The sequence below is a fragment of the Engraulis encrasicolus genome, chromosome 2 (genome assembly GCF_034702125.1).
Source record: "Engraulis encrasicolus isolate BLACKSEA-1 chromosome 2, IST_EnEncr_1.0, whole genome shotgun sequence".
Lineage (NCBI taxonomy): Eukaryota > Metazoa > Chordata > Actinopteri > Clupeiformes > Engraulidae > Engraulis > Engraulis encrasicolus.
The window spans coordinates 30,006,043-30,028,516 of record NC_085858.1 but is presented as its reverse complement, the minus strand read 5'-3'; the positions used below and the strand labels follow the sequence as shown (position 1 = coordinate 30,028,516).

Here is a 22,474-nt window from a genome sequence, read left to right as displayed (position 1 = left end):
AGAACTGTTGCTTGTGGACAAAAGCGACTCTTTCCCTTGCAAACGTTATATAAATATTTTCTTGTGTCTGTAAGGATGTGTTTGCACATATATACTATGTCTATGTCTGGAAGTGTGTTCAAATGTAGAAGTGCACACATGTCTGTGTGTGTGTATGGGATTGTGTGTGGGGGTGTGTGTGGATGTGTTTTCTCTGTTTTCTGCACAGCACACACAAATATATGTATCAAATGAAAGAAACTGTAGAAACTGAAACAAACAAACACAGAGACCAGGATACCTTGGAATAGTGGAACATGGCAAGTAGAGAGAGAGAGAGAGAGAGAGAGAGAGAGAGAGAGAGAGAGAGAGAGAGAGAGAGAGAGAGAGAGAGAGAGAGAGAGAGAGAGAGAGAGACAGTAGACTTGTCCTCATGTCCTAGTGTGTTCTGGGAATGAGAGAGAGAGAGAGAGAGATGCAGAGAGAGAGAGAGAGAGAGATGCAGAGAGAGAGAGAGACAGTAGACGTGTCCTCATGTACTGGTGTGTTCTGGGAGAGAGAGAGAGAGAGAGAGAGAGAGACAGAGAGAGAGAGAGAGAGAGAGAGCAGACTTGTCCTCAATTCCTAGTGTGTTCTGGGAATGAGAGATGGAGAGAGTGATGCAGAGAGAGAGAGACAGTAGACTTGTCCTCATGTCCTAGTGTGTTCTGGGAATGAGAGAGAGAGAGAGAGAGATGCAGAGAGAGAGAGAGACAGTAGACGTGTCCTCATGTACTGGTGTGTTCTGGGAATGCACATGTGCTGGAGTATGAGAGGACTCAGTAACCTCCGTCCTCATCCGCAGCTGGCGTGTTTGCTAACTGCACGTTCCTCTCCTCTGCTCCACTTGGCTCTGCTCCCACATAATTGCTCTCTCACTGCCTGCTCCTGTAAACCCGATGACAGTAATCCATATGGGAGACGGCCATCGTTGTTCCCATTAAAAAAACGCCTCTTGTCGCAATTACCGCCACCCCACCGCGGGTGCAGCCAAGACCCAAGACAGACGCTCGCTGCAGCGCCGCTAAATCCGTTTCTGAAAATCCCCCCTTCCCACTGCACTTCCCTTTCTGTGTGTGTGTGTGTGTGTGTGTGTGTGTGTGTGTGTGTGTGTGTGTGTGTGTGTGTGTGTGTGTGTGTGTGTGTGCGTGTGTGCGTGTGTGTGTGTACATGCATTTGCTTGTGTGTGTGCATGCATGTGCGCACATGTCTGTGTCTGAGTTTGCTCGTGTGTGTGTGTGTGTACCATGACCTCCTCTTTTGGGGTTTTATGTGAGCCACCTGCTAACTGCCTGCACTAAAACACACCACATTAGTGGCCTGGCCACACACTCCATCAGATCAGACCTCCACTTACAGGAAAGAGGCTGCTGCACTCTGTACACAGTATGAAATATGCATGGCCATTACATTAGATGTTGCCTGCGCATTCAGCACCATCTACAGTAGCAGCATTTATAACATGAAGGCGATCTATGGGTGTCAATCAAATGCCCTGTGTGTTTGTGTGCGTGTGTGTTTGTGTGTGTGTTTGTGTGTGTGTGTGTGTGTGTGTGTGTGTGTGTGTGTGTGTGTGTGTGTGTGTGTGTGTGTGTGTGTGTGTGTGTGTGTGTGTGTGTGTGTGTGTGTGTGTGTGTGTGTGTGTGTGTGTGTGTGTGTGTGTGTGTGTGTGCGCGTGTGTGTCTTTACTGAGAAGGCACATGGCTTTGCACACCAGCATCAAGATATAGGTTTCCCACTATAGGGTGATATGTCTCTGTTTACATTAGGGTAATAAAGCTAATATATCTTTGCGCTGTGATAAAATAACTGTTGACATGTTCACACAAATAGCGATAATGACACTAAGCAGACCAGCTGTCCAAATTTGCTATGGCTACTTAACGCTAAATGTCAAGGGCGTGGCTGTAAGGACAAAATTTGTAGTCAGCTGAGTTGACTGGATTGGCACTGTAAGATGATATTTTTTAAACACATGTTTTAACATCCTTTATGGTGCCATTGCAGTAATTTACTATAACATTGCTGTTCTGTTATTACAAATACTTTGTAAGTGTCAAAAGTTTTTTGCTGTTTAAAAAAAAACACATAGCTCTTACTCTGTACTGTAGATTGTTAGTGTCGAGGTGAAAAGGGACAAGACAAAATACTATTCGCAAAAACTTATCAGAGGAAAATCTGTGAAATTGAGTACAGTAAAGCCAAAATTAGGTTAACATCACGTGTATTCATGTCCATGTGGGCTTGTCAGAGTATCCTATTCCTTTGCCCTCCTTCCCCTCCTTGTCAGAAGCCACACATATTTCTCAGCTTCCTTTACATGGGGTCCTAAGTCCATATGAAGCTTAGATTTCAAACATTAGACCACAGCTGATAAATTAACCTTTTAGGTTTTTGTTTTTCTGTTGTTTAGTCCGGGCTGTGAACAACGCTTCTTATTGTTGGGGAATTTGCTAATTATTCAATGTGATGATAATTCTTGTAGAATGGTGCACTATAAACAATCCAAATGCTGAAAGTTTTTTGCATGCACACGTGAAGCGCGAGGATGAAAAGATTGTGTGGATTATTTCCAGTCTGAGTATCAACTTTTTATCCGCTCAGGTAAATGCTCCGTTGCTGAGAGAAGAAAGTAAAACAGGAGGAAATACCGGTATGATAAAGAAGATTTTTAAAAAAGATAGATGTCACAGATGCATGTCTGCACCTACATTGCCAAAGAAATAGGCCTACACAACAAGGACAAGAGGAAATTGAGAAGTGAGAGAAATAAGGATTAAGGATAAACAATATGGATAAAGTTTATTGCTCAACAGGCTGTCTACACCGCAGCTCTCTCTTGGAGCCCCTAAATTCTGTATCTAAGCAGCGGTTTGGTCCGCCCACCTCTCAAGAGTGAATGATGTCGCTCACTGCAACTCCTCAGCCAATTACAGCAAATCCTTCAAGGGGATAAACAGGTTTTTCAGATGTGATTTGGCAAGTTTAGTGCTCTGAATGGGCATGTCTGTGAGAAGTGAAGGGCAGAGAGAGCCACGCCCTGACCCCAATACGTGAGGTGAGGAGAACGGACGGCGATCATCGAAACGCTGCTTTCTTCAAGAAATAATGAAGTCCTTTGCCAGCCGTGTGCAACGCCTTCCTGCTTTTCCCCCTCAGCGGGCCTAGGGCAGCCACCACGCCCTAGTGACCCAGAACATGGGTTGAGGACAGCCACCACGCCCCTTGTGACCCAGAACGTGGGGTGAGGAGAACCACACCCGGACCCACAGCATGGGCTGAAGGGGGAAGCACCTACATTATTGTTGTGGAGGGCACACACATTCAGAGAGAGAAACTTCGACAGGTGCCAAATGAAAAACAAAAAAATACTTAGTAGTAAAAGTAGTAAAATAGTACTAAAATACTAACCTTTAGCAACGTTTCGATCATACATCTGTGATCAAATTGAATGAAGTCCTTTGTCAGACATATGCAAATCCTTCCCCCTTTTCTCCTCAAATAGAATACAGTACAGTATCCATGCCCTGGCCCATAGCATGGGGTGAGGAGAGCGGGGAGAGCAGCCTGGTGCTCCCCACAAACTCTGTGACCCAGACCCAGGCCCTATGCCCAAACCCCAGCCTGCTGTGTGGGTGTGTGTATGGGCTTGTTTACTAGTTGGTCTGTTTGTTTGTTTGTTTGTTTCCTTGCTTGTGTGTGTCTGTGTGTGTGCGTGTGTGCGTGTGTGTGTGTGTGTGTGTGTGTGTGTGTGTGTGTCAGTGTGTGTGTGTGTCAGTGTGTGTGTTCTGCTTTTTTTTGCATTCTGTGTGTGTCTGCATGTGGGTGTGTTTTCAAGCTTTTCATTATGTGTGTGTCAGTGTGTGAAAGAGCAAAAGAGGGAGAACTGGGAAGAACTGGCAGGCAACACAGAGTTTGGCGCAGAGGAACAAGCAGGGGAGAGGAGCCAGAGTGCAGTCTGTCAGTAGGACAGAGGAGCAGACACACACACACACACACACACACACACACACACACACACACACACACACACACACACACACACACACACACACACACACACACACACACAGAGAGAGGGAGAAGGAGAGGGAGAGGGAGAGGGAGAGGGAGAGAGAAAGCATGCAGTAGCCATGGTAATAGCTTTTTCTAAGACATGCAACTACAGGCAGTATAATGAGGCAGTATGCATGCCGTGCGTGAACGGACGCAGGTCTGTATCGCCAGGGAACCCTCAACTCCTCAAGTGTGCTATCCCAGCGTGGCGCTTAATGCACGAGGGGCACTGCGAGGTTACTCTTTATTAGGGCTGGGTATCGCAGCCATGTTCCTGTATCAATTCGATTTCGATTCTTAGGGCTTTCAATCGATTCATCACTATTCAATTCGATTCGATTCGATTCATTCCGAATCAATCCAATCCGTTCCCTTCTTGGTGCCAGGATTTCTCCCAAAAGATAGGCCTAATTGACTACTACCTACTGGGTATTTTCCATAGACCTAAATTAAACAAAAAGAACAAAAAGAAAAAGAACAAAAAAAAAACGATTTTGTGCCCTGTGAATCGATTATGTGAATTTTAGGTTATATTGATCGATTATCGATTGAATCGATTATTTTACCCAGCCCTACTCTTTATTGCAGTGTGTAGCATGGAGAAAAGGATGAGGGAGTAGCAATGTGTAGAAAAGCTGCCCTCTCTCTAGTGTAGATGGTAGATGTTTTGGTATAGAACTGTGGGAAGGAGTTGTTCCTTGCTCTCTCATGTCCTCCAATCGCCAAGCTCAGTCTGTACTCCCTACCCCTTCGGTTAAATAAACCTGACATTAAGTGTCTGTGTGAAACATAAGACTTCCATTGTGTCTCTATTAGATGGACAAGCTATTACTTGCCCTACACTCGTCCTCTCCGTTCTCTTCTTCTTCTCTCTCTCTCAATGTCTCTCTCTCTCTCTCTCTCTCTCTCTCTCTCTCTCTCTCTCTCTCTCTCTCTCTCTCTCTCTCTCTCTCTCTCTCTCTCTCTCCCCCTCACACTCTCACTCTTTCTCTCTCTCTTTCTCTTGTAACAGAATGGATTTGTATATGAAGTTTTTCATATGAACAACATGAACAACAAAAACAATGCTTTTGAGATTTGGACAGTAGGGATACTATATAAAGGATGAATACAGTACTCGCAAAAAATGATATCCTTCTGCGTGTCCACTGTGCACACGTTGGAATCAGCATTGTGTCATCGTGTCATCTGTGGTGTCATGTCCATTGGTCTGTAATGGCACGCCAATAAAAATTCCAGGCAGAATAATAAAGCATGCATGCTGGCCACTTGGTGTGTGTGGATGCGACCTTTGGCTGCTAGTGTTAGTGTTGCTGTGTGTGTGTGTGTGTGTGTGTGTGTGTGTGTGTGTGTGTGTGTGTGTGTGTGTGTGTGTGTGTGTGTGTGTGTGTGTGTGTGTGTGTGTGTGTGTGTGTGTGTGTGTGTGTGGTGGCTTGGTGACTGGTGGCAATGAACTTTGGCTGCTAACTTTAGTTTTGTGGGTGTTAGTATATATATTTGCGTGTGTGTGTCTGAAGCGATGAGGAAGTTCCTCTCCTCTCCTGTCCTCTGTGACGGCAGCGTTTACAGCCTTTTCCATGTAAAGCGGGGGCCAGATAACGAGCCTGTAAATAGTCTCCAGAGTCTCATTGTGCTCAGGTCGCCTCTCGCCGGCTCTTTGGAACTGAGCATGTGTGACCAGTGATGTGTCTGGGCTCAGCTGTGGTAAAGCGTTAGCCATACTACAGTAATGAAAACAATGTCAGCTGGCCCTACCGTGCTTAATGGTAGGGCACTCGTCTACTGCTTGGCCGGCCCAGGTTCGATTCCCGGCCCGTGTCCTTTGCCAGCCCTTCCCCGTCTCTCTCTCTCCCAAATTGATTCCTGTCTCTCCTCAACTGTCCTGTCACATAAAACACCAATATAGGCGTGTAAAGCCCAGAAAAAAAGAAGAGAAAAAAAGAAAACAACTTCAGCACACTTGCATAGTAACACTCACACAACCGCGCATGCTTACACACGCAGACACACTAAACTAAGCAAACAACTTTGATAACATTCCATGAGTGACGATACATCAGGTTTATTTATACAGTAATTGATTATTGAATGACTGTCATCTCAGCATAAGGAAAAAAGTAAAGCCTGCCGCCTCCTCCACTTCTGCTGCCTTTCTCCACGGAGCTCAGAAATCCTCAGTTTGGTGCAAAATATCCCTATGGTCTTATACATGTACGATATTATATTACACACTTAACAGTGCGGCCAGCCAATTCTCACAATTCCCTCTCTGTCTCTCTCTCTCTCTCTCTCTCTCCCCCTCTCTCTCTCTCTCTCTCTCTGTCTGTGTGTCTGTATGTCCATATAGAGGGCGTAGCCTCTTACTGCAGGTGGGGTCGTCGACGACCCTATTCACTTGCTGAAAATGCTTAACTACATCATGACAACATTGCTATGACATTATAGAGAGCCATAGCGCTGCGCTAAGGGGTTAAAGGGTGTGTGTGTGTGTGTGTGGTGCGTGCGTGCGTGCGTGCGTGCGTGCGTGCGTGTGTGTGTGTGTGTGTGTGCATGCCGTGTGTGTGCATGCCGTGTGTGTGTGCGTGCGTGCGTGTGTGTGTGTGTGTGTGCATGCCGTGTGTGTGCGTGCGTGCGTGTGTGTGTGTGTGCACGCGCATGTGTGTGCGTGTGTGTGCATGTGCGTCCGTCCACACAAGCAAACATGTGTGTCCAAAATAAGTAAGAGCCTACAGTCAGAGATATTCCTCATGCTGTCAGTGTGACAGGAGTCCCCTAATGCAGACAATGTGTGTCTTAGTAGTAGCCAGGCCACAGCACTCTCTCACTACCCGCGCGGGACTCAGTAGAATTGTGTGAATGCATAGTAGTGTGATTGGAGCTGCCACACGTTGGGTCTTGACTGGGTTGATATGTGGTATGTGTGTGCACATTTGTGTGTGTGTCTGTGTCTGTGTCTGTGTGTGTGTCTGTGGGTGTGGGTGTGCATGCGTATGTGTATGTGTATGTGTTTGTGTGTGTGCGTCTGTGCATACGTGCATGTGTGCGCACGGGCGTGCGCATGTTTGTGTGTGTATGCGTGTGTGTGTGCATCTGCATGCGTGCGTGAGCGCGCGTGTGTGTATTTGTTTGTTTTTTTATAGTCACTCTCATCCATGTCTCTCTCCCTCTTCTCTCTCTGCAGTGCTGAAAAGACTAGTCAACCCAGAGGAGCTGCAGAGCCCAGGGGGACCGTACATAAAGAGGACATTCACGGTGCGTCCTCCCTTTCACACATACACACACACACACACACACACACACACACACACACACACACACACACACACACACACACACACACACACACACACATACGTACATTCACGGTGCGTCCTCCCTTTCAGACACACACACACACGCACGCACACACACACACACGCACACACACACACACATACACACACACAGGCACACACAAACACACACACATACGTACAGTCACGGTACGTCCTCCCTTTCAGACATACACACATATACACACAAACAAACACACACACACATAAGCACGCACACACACACACACACACACACACACACACACACACACACACATAGGCACACACACACACACACACACATAAGTATGCACACGCCACACCACACACACAAACAAACACAAAAACGCACACTCTCACATAAGTATTTTTACGCACACACACACACAGACACTCTATCTTTTCTTTCATACACTATGAATAAAGTAATAAGGTGATGTGAAACCCATCACATCCACTTACACCCCCATGCATGTCTACGGTATTTAACCTCGCTTCCCTCGCCATGTGACATAAATAAACCCTAAGTGAAGAAGGCAAGTTATGAATGCTCACATACAGACACACACATTGACATACACGGGCACGCACACACGCAGGCACGGACGCACACTCATACTCCACACAAACAAATACTATCTCTCTATATCTCTCTCTGTCTCTCTCTCTGTCTCTCTCTCTCTTTCTCTCTCTCTCTCTCTCTCTCTCTCTCTCTCTCTCTCTCTCTCTCTCTCTCTCTCTCTCTCTCTCTTTCTCGCTCTCTCACACACATACACACACTCACTCACTCACTCACTCACTTAAACACACACACACACACACACACACACACACACACACACACACACACACACACACACACACACACACACACACACACACACACAGAAATGTCCTAACCATGTTATTCCGGTCCTCTCTCGGCCTCTGGTGAATAATTTAGCTTGAGAACGATCTGCGGCTGAAAATAACCCACAGCCCCACTTCCTCTTGGATGACATATTTCCACTCAGTTTACTGAAAAAGAAGAGGAATAGGTCGCACCATGTATACACTTTTTAAAAATTATTTTTGTTACATAGATGCATTTTGCCGTTCTGCCTTTCTCTTGTTTTCCGGTTCTACTTGGTCAGCACCCTAAAAGAGAGAAAAAACTGTTTGCCGCAAACTTTTATGAACTTTCACTCAGTTTACTCCCATACGATTTCACAGAAGACAAGTTCTTGTAGACTGAATTTACTCACTACAGTTTTACAGTTTCACTCCCACAGTTCACTTACCACAGTTTGATGAACTCAGATTGCTCCCTTTTCACTGAGGAAAAATTGTGCAATAACCACGGCAATATTTCATACACGCTGGGTTGACGCCCCCCAATATGCGCAAATTTCGTTTTTCTCCTGCTCAATTGGATTTATTGTATGTAAAATGTGCTTATCTCTGCAAGAGTTTATATACAAAAAAAGAGTCCACATGATACACCTGAGTGGGGGCAGTGGGTCCACACACACACAAAGAGCGGGAAATTAGCATTGCCAGACTACACCTCCAAGATTCTCATTTTAGATAGCAGCAGCTAGTCTCTACATCATTCTGGCATACTCAGCAGTTTTTTAACACTCAGATGTGGGAATTTGCTACGATGGGCAGTCAGCAGAGTATAGTAGAGAAGCTGTGTGGACAAACGTTGAATAGAGTGTAGACTGTGGATGTGATGTCATTCAAGGATTTTTATATATTTTTTAAATTGAGCCTTTCTGTAGCTGCAGGCAAGAGTTTTCCAACTTTTAAAAGTGTCTTAAGTCCTGATTGACCTCTGAGTTTTTGGTGTGTTTATATAATGGCTGCTTAGGGCCCTAAAACTAGAAAGCACAACCTTTGGATGCGGTCCAGACTCTTATTTGTTGTTTGTGCTGCACCATTTACCTTTCAGTTTGGGCTGACAAATTCATAGGGAAAAAAATAATCAAACATTTGGAACCATGACTTGATCAAATCCATAATTATAGTCACCTTTTTTTCTTGCTTAGGTTTGTTACATTTCTCTTTATGTTGGTGTATTTATGCTCTGTTCCTTGAGCACGTCACTACATGTTGTCATGTGAATGTACCCAGTCCACTCTCTCAACTCAGCTGAGAACTTTCTCCCCTACCGCAAGTTTATGTAATGGCCGTATAGGGCACTAGAAACCACTCACTTTGGATGGCATCCAGCCGGTACATCATTTGACCACAAGCTTCGGGTTGCATCCAATCTACTGTGCTACTAGTGCATTGCATTGCATTACATTACATCACATTAATCATATCTAAAGCAACTTAGTAAATCGAGGGCAGAGAGTGGGCACAGAGTACACTAGAATGGTGTTCTGAGAGTCTAGACCTCTGCAAAAGTTGCTAAATTTCACCGCTTCGTGCCTTGCGAGGTGGCTAATCTAATGACTAATCTAGCTATGTTGAATGTAATCCACATCACCCCCCAAACTAATCCGTTTCAAATTAGTCAGTTTCAGTATTTTGGGGGGGATTTTTTGAGCCTTTATTTTGACATAACAGTGTGAGGGGAGACAGGAAACAAGGTAGAGAAAGGTGGGGTAGGGCTGGGACTCAAACCTGATTCCCTATGGTCATGCAAGACCAAATTGAAATTGAAAGAAAGAAAGCCCAACTGGGAAAATCCCACTCTTGTTGTCATTGTGACACAGCACTCCACAGCGCACAAGTGCACACTGACTGCACACAACTGAAATTGCACTTATGGCTCACACGTGCAGGGGGGCAGCCCCCAATGGTACCCGAAAGGGAGCAGTGCGGCGGGACGGTACCATTGCTCAGTGTACCTCAGTCATGGAGGAGAATGGGGGCTTATTAGCGCATTGCGCCACAGCACCCCCAATTAATGAGTTAATCCATCCTAGAGTTGTTACAAGAAGTAAGGTCAAGTAGGTTTTGTGTCATTTATATATAACCTGTGACCTATAACCTATAAACTATAACCTATGAATTAATTTGAGAGCCCCCTTGAGCAGGTAGGGGTAAGGTGACACAGTGGAATCTAAACCAAGAAATTGATGCGGGGTGTGTGCTGGAACATAGCCATGGTCAGACAGGTGTACAGTAGTAGACGAACACAGGAGAAAAACCTCTCACACACGCCCTCAAGCACACTCACACAAACACACACACAAACACGCGTGCGCGCGCGCACATACACACACACACACACACACACACACACACACACACACACACACACACACACACACACACACACACACACACACACACACACACACACACACACACACACACACACACACACACACACACACACACACACATACACACACACACACACACACACACACTCAGATAGTATTGTGCCATTAGTGTCTCTGTCAGCTATGATGCCGCCCAGATTAAAGTGAGGCAGTGCTGGGTGTTGGCCAGGTGGTGAAGGACTCTGATAGCCCCTTATAGCAGGTTAAGAGCGTAAGGAGACACCACACAGCCACCGAGGGCAACTCTAATTACAACTCGCTCAAGCAGGAAACAGCACTTGCAGAGGGCTACAGCACCGCTGCTTGCACTACTGTGACACCTTGTTGGAGGAAGATTAACGCCTTAAAAAAAAAGAGAAACGTTAACTGCGGTCGAAAGATTTGGAAACTTTTATTTTGCTCTGAGATATTGCATAACCCCTCATGACATGGGCAGTTTTGAAGAACATTTTCCTCTTGGGAAATAACACTTGTTTTTTTTTACTGTTGGTATTGTCACATGGTTTTTGTATCGACATGGAATCTATTATGTTGTAATAACCCTATAAATAACCCTATGTTGTAATGTGATCTTTGCCTGTGTTGTTGTTGTATAAACTTTTGACACCCCAATATCGGAAAGATCACCAACAGACAGCTCAGAAACAGGAAGTAACTTTCAACAGAAAGTAACGAGGTCAACAAAACTATTGTACATCGTTCGTGTGCAAACACAAACACTGCAAAAAGCAATCTGGTTTCCGCCAGACCAAACCAACCCGCCAAAAAAATTGGTTTGCTAGTTTACAGACTCAACTGAAAATCCCCCCAAAGTTCTCCCCCTGACGCAAAGGACATGTGTAGCTGGTCTCGTTTCTGATGGCTCAGCTGATTCAGAGCTGGTTGATTTTAAAGTTGAGGCAAGATTTGTACTTGCTGAAGACACAAGACTGACGGCTCATTTAGAATGGTGCTGGTGTGTGTGCGTGCGTGCGTGTGTGTGTGTGTGCGTGCGTGCGTGCGTGCGTGCGTGTGTGTGTGCACGCGTGTGTGCGTGCGGGGGAAAAAATCCAATATTAATTCCAACACTTAGAAAGTCGGTTTTAAGATGCTCTTGATTGTATTTGAGAGTACTCAAGAGTAGTGTTGAATTAACCCAGCACTTAATTTCTTTCCTGTGTGTATGTGCAGATCGTGGGTGATGCGGTGGGCTGGGGCTTCGTGGTGCGGGGTAGTAAACCATGCCACATCCAGGCCGTCGACCCCGGCGGGCCCGCTGCAGCCGCAGGCATGAAGGTAAGGCTAAGCCATGACACCTAACACTACATTACATTACATTACATTACATTCAGGGCTCTAAATTAACTTTTTTCATCAACAGCCAAAATGGCTAGTAGATGTTAATCTTAGTAGCCAAACACACACTCACCAATGGGTCAAAGTGGCTACTAAGTTGGGTTTTTTTACCAGCCAAATTTAAATTTCACCAGCATTTTGACTGGTTGGCGGGTGTTAATTTACATCCCTGATTGCATTACATTACACTACATTGCATTACATTACTTTGTACATTATGTTGTATAACACTTTAATACAAAGGTAAGACAGAGTTGTCACAGTACTTTACATTACATTACACTTCACTACATTACACTGTATAACATAACATTATATTGTATAACCCTTTCATCCAAAGGTAAGGCAAAGACATTACAGTACATTACATTACAGTACATTACATTACATTACATTACACTACATTACACTTTCATCCAACGGTAAAACAGGGACTTCACATTACACTACTTTACATTACATTACATTTTTATCAAAAGACAAGACAGAGATGTTGCATTACATTCCGTGGCCTCTTAGTCCAGATGGGGTCGCCGGCAGGTCTGTTCACTATTTGCTTAAAATACTCAACTGCATCATAACAACATTGCTATGACATTAGCAAGAGCCTTAAGTAACACATTAAGACATAGCCATTACAGTTTTGGTGGTAGTAAGGTTATAACATAGGCTCTGCGCTAAAGGGTTAACATTACATTACACTACATGGCACTTTTTATCCAAACGTAAGACAGAAACAAAGCAAACAATTACGTAAAGGAATACCAGTGCAGCTTGGATGTCTTCTTCTTTTTTACTACTCATTCAAGGTGTGTGAAAGACTGACGTTGCGATGTTTGATCTGTAAAACAGACACATTTACAAAAGACTTAGCTCGTACAATTACCCAAAGGCAACTTACGGTAATTTTGATACAGGGTGTTGGATACAGCTCCTGGAGCAACGTGGGGTTAGGGACCGTGCTCAAGGTCACTTCAGCCATGGACAAAAGTGCAAGAAGACCATGCATGCACGTTGCAGGCCTTGCAGATGCTCATAACGAATACTTGGAAGTCTCTAAACCTTCACAATGAATTACACATTTGTCTTACACAAATATGTCAATTGTTCTTTAGTGCGGGGGCGCTGTGGCGCAGCGCACTGCTGGGCTTGCATGCCCAGGGGATGCACCCAGGGTTCGAGTCTGGCCTGGGTCATTTGCCATCCCTACCCCGTCTCTCTCTCCACATTCGCTTCCTATCGCTCTTCACTTCTCTTTTTTAAATTGTTCTTTAGTGCTGGGCCCCAGCTTAAAATGTGTGTGCATGCTTTGGTTGCACTGTACAGCACACGAAACACGTGCTATGCTTGAGTCGACATGAGTTGAGGAGCTGAGGAAGCATTTAGGGCTATTAGTCGCACTGAACAACGCGGTCGTTCGTGCAACTGAAAAGTTTCACTTCCCTGTTCTGCGGCTCCACTGCTCCGCTCAGCATGGGGCCCCAAGTGTGGAGCGGGGGAGGCCCCCAGCCTTGTGTCCTGTCCACGGGCTGTTTGTTGTGGAGTGGAGACCAGAGAGAACCGGAGAGGGGCCTCTGAGCCCTGTCACTCAAGGATGCAGCTGGAGTAAGCAAAACAAGCAACTTCTTGTGTCATATTGTGAGGGAGAGAGTGGCTTTTGAACGGTTTCACTGTGTGTGTGTACGTGTGCGTGTGCGTGCCTGCGTGCGCGCGTGTGTGTGTGTGTGTGTGTGTGCGCGCGTTTGTACAAACTATATGAGGATGTCTGTACGTGTGTCTGTGTGTGTTGTTACTCTGTTTGTCTGTCAGTGTGTATTTGTGTCTACTGTGCTGTCTCTGTCTTTGTGTTTGTGCACGCTTGTGTGAGTGTGACATGAAAGGGAGATAAAGTCCAAAGGTCCTCATAGTCTCACAGTGTGATTTTTTTCTTTCTTTCTTTCTTCAGTCAGTTTGACATACAGGCACTGAAAGGATCGAGCGACCGGCCGGCCTACAGCGTCTTATGCAATGTTGTAAACTGGCCCCTCCCCCCACCTCCACCTCAGTTTATGAAGTCCACTTACATAAGCCTCTGACTGGCGGGCGGGCGGCTGGCCTCCAACATGCGGAGGGAGAAAAGCATGCTTCTGCTATTTACAGACACCGCCAGCTGTAGGCCACTGGCTCCATGTGTCTGTGAGTGGTGTGTGTGTGTGTGTGTATGAGTACGTATGTGTGTGTGAGAGCGAGTGGGCATCCATGTGTGAGTGAGTGTACAGTGATTGGAAAAGCAAGAGAAGCTCAGAGAGAGAGAGAGAGAGAGAGAGAGAGAGAGAGAGAGAGAGAGAGAGAGAAGGGGAACAGTGAAAGAAACAAAGAGGGCGGGAGAGACAGAGAGGGGCAGAGAGACAAGGGGGCAGGGACAGAGAGAGAGAGAGAGAGAGAGAGAGAGAGAGAGAGAGAGTGGGTGTGTGAGAGAAAGAGGACCAAAGTGAGGGAGAATAGGAGTGTCTATGTTACTGCTCCACCTGCTGGCCTTGAGTTGTAATGACTAGTTGTGCTGTGTATAATTAAACTTAAATAATGCATGCTCCCCTCCTCATGACCCCTCATCTCCATCATTGTGCCACTTTAGTTGGAGGAGCAGAGCATTTAAGCCCCACTCACATTATTTCATAGTGTTAGCTTCATATTCCACCACACTCCTCCCTAACCCTCAACACGACCTCACAGAATTCCGTGACATGAACACAAACCATTGTGGCATAAAATCTGTGGCAGTTTCACAGATTTTGCAGAAATTCAGTGATGTGGTCACGGAAGCGTTTTCCATGATTGTCCCGCGCTAGTGCTTTCTCAACGTTCCCATAGCACTATGTTTCCACAGTCTCTATGTTCCGATCCAATTTATGTTCTCACAGGTTTTTCCTGATTTCAAAGATTATTTTCCTCAAAAGCATTTCTTACTGAGAGAGGTTACGATTAGTGATTGTTTTGGTCTGGGCACAATTTAAATTGCATAGCATTCTTTTGTTTAGTAACAGAATTTGGGGTCGGCTGTCTGGAAAATATAAGCTATTTCAACACTGGTTTGTAAGCAGTTGTGTAATGATAGACTTAACATAGTGCTGTGGGAACGTAGAGAAAGCCCTTCAGTGAGTCCATCACGGAAAACACTTCCGTGATCCGAACACTGAATCTTGGCAAATCTGTGAAACTGCCACAGATTTTTTTCCCAAGGGTCTGTGTTCATTTCATGAAATGGAATTCTGTGAGATCAGGCTGCCCTTCCAGTGGGTCTAGTTTTACTTTTATTCCCCACACCTGATGAAGTCTGGCCCTTTCGCATCGGTGCTGTCTATTCTCATAAAAATTAAATGGCTTGAATTCTGTTCACTACGGGAAAATCTATGGTATTTTTTTAAAGTCTCCTTTGAGGAGGTGTTGGGGTTTTCAGTGTTCATGTTTCTATCAGCTAAAAAAATACATAAAGTGCATAAAACCATCCCTACAGGTATAATAGCATCTTTGACTGCACAGTATGACAACATTACAGAGTATTTCACAATTTCTGTGTTCCTGCTTTTGAGTATGTGTCACCTCGACAGTATGTTTTCACTACTGCACTGGTGTTCTCCTTGTGGAAGTGCATTGCTTATGTGCATTAGGGCAGCAATGGCCCAATGGCTAGGGACTGGAAGGTGTCAGGTTTAAACCTGTGCCACTAGGATTGATGTGGGTGGTCTGGTCTCCTCTCATGGCTGCTGTTCTTTAGCATGCCACCTAGCCCCACACTGCTCCAGGGACTGTAGCCAATATCCTTTATCACTATATATTATTTTGCCTGAAATTTGTAAGGATATGACCAAAGATCCTTCCGTCACTCCCCAAAAAGTTTTAGGTACTCAGCCAGACACGGTGTAAAAGTACTGTCTTCTGCATTTATTGTGTGAAGGATACTATAAAGCGCCACAGAGTGGACGCTGACATCATACAAATACCATTGCGTGATACGGCCGCAATCACCGGCACATATACATGCTGCAAGGTGTGTACACAGAGAAAAGTAGAGGGGCAGCACTTGTGACGTCATCAATGTAGGGCCATCGTTACAAAGTGTCTGATAAGTGATGATCGTAATGTGATGTAAATCACAACAAACCCCACAGAGAAGCACAGGTCTAACAGGCTGTTGTGCACATTCTATACTATTGACACTACTGTTCAGTTCTCAACTGAAACATGACAGCTGGTCTCTGTGCCTGTTGTGTGTTCACTTCAGTGTTTGCCGCTAGCAGCATGACATTGGCCGTGTGTAATGTCAATTATATACAGTAGAGCATAACAGTAGGCTGGCCTACATTACAAGATGATGATAATATGACGTACTCATTATTAACGTTGCAATGTAGAAATTTAAAAAATGGTTTAACCCCTTAAGACGCGGCTTTATAAATTAGCTGTTACCAGAATGGCAATAACCAAGTTGTAGTGTATTACTAAAGGCCCCGTGCACTGGCATAGTAGTGTAGTACTATAGTAGTTAACTTTCAATGTCTATTACAGCGTGCCACAGGAGGTACGGCGCGGTTAAGGGGCTACAAAATATCTAACGCATTTAACATTATGTAAGTAAGAAAGTTTGATGTGAAACTGATCATCCGTTGATAGCGTGTGTGACACCCTGGCGGAATATTACAAAAAGTGAGGATACGAGAAAGTAACAGCTGCGGTTTTAACAGCTTCACAGCACACAGTCAGCTCAGTCAGGCTTCGCCCAACCATGGCTGTCAGCCATGCTGTGTGTGTGTGTGTGGGTGTGTGTGTCTGTGTGTCTGTGTGTGGTTGTGTGTGTCTGTGTCTGTTTGTCTGTGTGTGTGTCTGTTTGTGTATGTGTCAGTCAGGCTTCACTCAGATTACTCATAGCAGTCAGGTGTGTGCGTGCGCCCACGCGCGTGTGTGTGTGTACAATACATGCGTACATGAGAGTGAGTGCGTCTGTGTGTGTCTGTAAGCGTGTGTGTCAGTCAGTATATTCACACGGCTCAGACGGCGGCTTGCCTGCGGTTTTACAGGATCAGGGGGTCAGAAATGTGCGTAAGTCGATCCTGGGCCCCCGGCTGGCTGGCTGGCTGGCTGTGACTTTGGCCCCTCGCATGACTTGGTTTGGTTTGGCTTTAGACACAGGTGGGCCCCCATAGGCCTCTATGCACAGAGCCTCTCTTGCCCCTGCCCAGACTGGTGTATGTACCCCACACTCACAGAATATGTTTTTGCACAATTGACGTTTTATTTTTTCTGTAGGTTTTTATTTTCCCCTCTCCGACTATTACCTGTGTTAAATGCGTCTTGAAATGCCCATGTGGGTATTATGTTTATTTATGTAAGCTACTTGACACCTGAATTTCCCCCGGGGATCGATAAAGTTACTCTACTCTACTCTACTATTACTATATAAAAGAGTGTACATGCTGCCATAGGGTTCCACTGTTTGGTGAAATTTGATGATATACTTTCAAAGTGGCCACTCTCCCAATTTTATGCAGCCTTCAAAAGGTTCTAACCAAGCTATTAGTCCATAGAGTATCATTGAGAACTGAGAGGAATTGATAAAATTACAATTTTTTGGTGAATTTTTAAGCATACAATTTCAACTAACCGTACAATATAATTACTTGACCTTAAATGGTAACTTGTTTCAGAACAATAGCTGAACAGCCAACTTTGTAGAATTAGTACACGTAACCTAGCTATTCTGGCACAAATGTATGGCAGAGATAGGCTTATTTGGAACCTTTGAGGTTAGCATGAAATCATGTGACCAGAGATCAAAGCATAGTCCAATGCACAGCATAACATCTATTAGTTGTCTTACATATGTCAAGTTTCTCAGTGGATATTTTGCCATCTTTTTAAAAATGTATTATTGTTGCTTCATTTCCATGTACCCAGTACAATGAATCCACACAATTCAGCATCTGGTAAAGTCTCCACTTTGGATGCTGTTATAAGCTGTTATATTATATCCGTCTGAGTTCATTAACATTCCATTTACGTGTTAACGAGAAGAAGCCCAACCTTTTTTTTTTCAAATCTGTGCATGAAAATGCCTGCATGTATGTGTAAGTGGGCCCATAGTAATTGTGGTCCAGACTGTCTCGGTTGTAGAGCGGCGGGAGAGAGCGTAGTACAGAGATCATATTTACAGGAGGAGGAGGAGAATAAAATAAACTTCTTATTCTCAGTCTCCATCCTGGTGCAATTATTGCTGTTACTGAGACTTCTGCAGCGGTGCCAGGAATAGCATTGACAGTGAAGGCCAGAATTTGGCTGCGATTACCAGGAAGGTTTGGAATTCTCTCAGCAACAGGCTCAAAGATTGGTTACATACTGCTTATGTACAGTGCAGTATGTGGCATTATGGGGCCTCGTTGGAACCCGGGTCAGCGTAGTACTGCAAGCACAGGCTGGTTGTTTGATTAGTTAGGATATGTGGTTCCTTTTTTCATAATGTGTGCAGGGCTCGAGTTGTAGGGGGATGCCATCCCCCCCTACAATGAAAATGGTCTAAAATCATCCCCTTCAAAGAAAATGGTAAAAAATCATCCCCCTTTAAAAATTTAAAAATTTTCTCGGGGAGCAAACCCCAGAACCCCCAATAATCAGAATCCATCTCTGACCATCCCCCCTGGTTTGATTTTACAACTCGACCACTGAATGTGTGTAACATACATGTCATTAAAAAACGTACAAGATTTTAATAGCGTGGTAATCAGGTTGATCAAAGGGGTGTGTGAACTCCGACCCTCTCTGGTTTGCCATGATAAGTAAGCAGGGTACATTCTTGTGTTTGTGATTTGTTGCCGTGTGCCTCGTGTTCAGCCCACCTGGATGCTAACAGTGTTTTTTTAAAGACTTGTTTGGACTTTAAACCCTGTATAAGACATGACTGTGAAGATGGCGACAGGAAAGCAATGGGAGAGAGAGTAATGGTGGAATGGGAAAATGACCTTGGGCCGAGTCCCCGGCGTAACAGTACGGTGCCTTAGCCATTTGGGCCACGGCTAAGGCCACTAAAGATGTTTTTTTTTTTTAGATATATACTGTATATATGTATATATTAGGGCTTTTTATACCTTTATTTTTGACAGGACAGCGGAGGAGAGACAGGAACTGAGTGGGGAGAGAGAGACGGGGGAGGATCGGCAAATTGACCCGGGGTGGAATCGAACCTGGGTCGCCAACGTAGTAACCCAGTGCGCTACCATTAGGCCACAGCTAAGGCCACTAAAGATGTTTCATGATGGTCTCCCCTCTCCTCTCACAGGTGTGCCAGTTTGTGGTGTCGGTGAACGGCCTGAACGTAATGCCTCTGGACTACCGCACCGTCAGCAACCTCATCCTGACCGGACCGCGCACCATCGTCATGGAGGTCATGGAGGAGATGAACTGATTGGCCGGCCGGCTTGTCTGTCTGGCCAGCTCTCCATCCCCTTCAGCCAATAGCAGAGGAGGTCTCCCTTACTGGTTGCCAGAGGAACATCTATCATAGACTAGCCTAATCTGCGCTAGCCCTGGCTGCCTGTGCCCTCCTCTGCTTCTTGAGGGGGGCAGCAGAACGTGTGTCACGTGTGCTCTCCTGACTGACTCACAGCCACCATCCCCTCCACCCGCTCCTCCATACACCTCCTCCTTTCTACACACTGGCCTCCTCCTCCTACTCCTCCTCCTCTTCCTCCTCCTCCTCCTTCTCCTACTCCCCCTCCTCTTCCTCCTCCTCTTCCTCCACCTCCTCCTCCTCCTCCTCCATACACCTCCTCCTTTCTACACACTGGCCTCTACCTTCTCCTCTTCCTCCACCTACTCCTCCTCCTCTTCCTCCTCCTCTTCCTCCTCCTCCTCCCCCTCGTCCTCCACCTTCTCCTCCTCCTCCACCTACTCCTCTTCCTCCTCCTCCACCTACTCCTCCTCCTCTTCCTCCAACTACTTCTCCTCCTCCTCCTCCTCTTCCTCCTCATCATCATCTTCCTCCTCCTCTTCCTCCTCCTCCTCCTCCTCTACCACCTCTTCCTCCTCTTCCTCCTCCTCCTTCTAGTCTGAGGGGATTGGGGATGAATGACACCAAGGTCAGTGGACGCAGGAGAGTAATGGCACTCATCTTTGTACAGTGGATACGTATGTTCCTTGTGCAACAAAAAAAAACACTTCTTGAAAAGACTCCCCTCTGCACTTAAAAACATGGACAAATGTGTCAGAGGACACTCTCTCACTGTCAGACAACAGGACATTGTCCGATATGTTCATTGAAAAGACTCATACCAATAAACCTTCTCTCCGTTTAGACTACAGTCTTGCAAACATTCATGTTGCCTGGTAAGGAAGGACAGATGATGCACTTAATGACAATATGAAGACCACCAAGACCCTCATCTCCTGGAAGGGTGTTGTCTTATTAGCTTCTTGGAAAAAAAAGTTTGCTCACTCTTTTGGATTTTTCTTTTTGGATGTTCTGTACTTCTGTTTATGTATTCCTGCTAATGAGTAAATAAACAACAGAAAAGAACATTAAAAAGAAAAATCCTAAGGAGTGTGCAATCTGTTTTTTGTTTTGTTTTATTCAGCACTTGGGATTTTGCACAAAGTCAAGCCGCAAGTGCGTCTGATTAGCTTCTGTCATCAAGGACCTCCAGCCACCACAATACTGTAGAATGCCACAGCAGACCAGGAGAATGGAGCTGGCCCAGGTAGTCAGGTAGTGGTTGGCCACTGCAGCCATGGGCCTCTCTCTGTTACCACCTGTCCTCTTGCAACAATGTGTACAGGTGTACACACGGTTCATTGAGCTCAACATGAGCTCAATATCATTCCATATCATGCTGATAGAATACCGTGCAGTAAGTTTGGAAGGTGGTTCAGATCTTCACGCCATGTGGACATTTGTTTGACTCGGATTTGTCTTCACAATTTCATGCAGGGTCATGCCATCATCATCGTTGCCAAAAGGCAAATGTTTTAAGAACACTGCATCATGACAATCAAACAATTTTACTCCCAATAATGATCAGACTGATTAAGTCGTTCTTTTACCATTTTTGTGTTGTCACTAAATGCACATCAGCACTAAGTTTAATGCTCTGCTCAAAGTCCATTTCACTTCAGCCACGTTATTGTTTGATTGTTGAGGCATTTGTCCTGGCCTTTCTCAAGCACCATATTAAGTAACCTGTCTGATTTCCATTAAACACATACAGTACCATGCAGCTGCCATGCATATACTTGGTTTTTAAATTCACTATTGCATATTCATGACTTGGTACTACACATACACATACAACCACATGGACAAAGCAGAGAAGGCCAATGGCCAAGTTGGGAATTTGATCTCAAATGAAAGAGAAAAGACCACATGTACCCTGGTCTACATTATTAGCACCATGTTTGCTAAATCACCCAAGTCAAAGGATATGATATCTCATGAAAAAGACCATTGCTTGTTTGAAAGATTGCCAATCAGAATTTAAAAAACAAACAAAAAATGAGACATGTTACATTCTCTATTCTCTCTTTCATCAGATGTCTTGTAATTGGCTTCACTGAGGAATGTGTAGACATGTTTTTTTCCTACCTGATAACCTTAAGCATCAAAACCACCATGCTAAACCCAAGGTAAAATAATACTCCCTTAGATGCTCATCCTTTTATTCGGATCTACAATAAACCTGGCTTCTGATTGATTTATGATAAGCAGATTTTTTACCTTTTGTACCATGTACCATTTCAGACATTTTGTGTGTAAATATTGCTGTGACTGTTATACACAGGCAGAACATGCGCTTCTGGACATGTTTTGGTACTGCAACATGACAACATCCATTCCTGGAGATGAGAACGCACAAGCATCTACTGTATGTTGTACAAGACCAACTACAGTTGTACTCACACTACCGTAATAAGAAGAGAAGATGATGTATATACTGTAAAAACGTAGCCAGGGTTTGACATGGATTTATCACAACACTGTGCCTATTATTGCGTACTGAAGGGTAAAGTGTCTCGTTTAATTAAGAATCACAGAGGCCAATTATACGTCGCTCTTCTGGGCGTCTTATAGAGCAGTCCCACCCCAGAGAGCACTGACATCAACGTATTCAACTCTTATATTAGTGTTTTAGCTTTTATACAGAGGCTGAAAGGGGACATTTTAGTGGGTTTGTTGTTCGTATGGTTTTATTGATAATCTGTTGTATTTGTTTGTTTACATGATGATTCTGTTGCATCGTTCAGTTGTTACGTGACACGATTAAATGCTTTGGATTGTTTTTTTTGGTCAGGTTCCACTCCCCATTCCTCACCATCGGTCACATACTCCTCTAAGGCTCACCTGAGACCTTGAGGATCCTGAAACTTTCATGATTTCATTTGTTTTGAAAGACAATGCTTATTTTCCGACATAGCACTGAATACTGTTAAAACTAAAATGTTAGTTTAAGG

General features: G+C 44.9%; 1 protein-coding gene across 2 annotated transcripts in view; it reads left to right on the top strand.

Annotated features, from left to right (window-relative positions):
* Nucleotides 1-22,302, top strand: part of deptor (DEP domain containing MTOR-interacting protein) — a 51,044-nt gene extending 28,742 nt beyond the window's left edge. For both annotated transcript variants that reach the window (XM_063186077.1, XM_063186069.1), the window contains 3 exons: nucleotides 7,256-7,326; nucleotides 11,840-11,944; nucleotides 19,311-22,302. In XM_063186077.1, the coding sequence (XP_063042147.1) occupies nucleotides 7,256-7,326; nucleotides 11,840-11,944; nucleotides 19,311-19,436 (302 nt within the window). In that variant the 3' untranslated portion in view covers nucleotides 19,437-22,302. The remainder of the gene's footprint in view (nucleotides 1-7,255; nucleotides 7,327-11,839; nucleotides 11,945-19,310) is intronic.
* The last annotated feature ends 172 nt before the right edge of the window (nucleotides 22,303-22,474 follow it).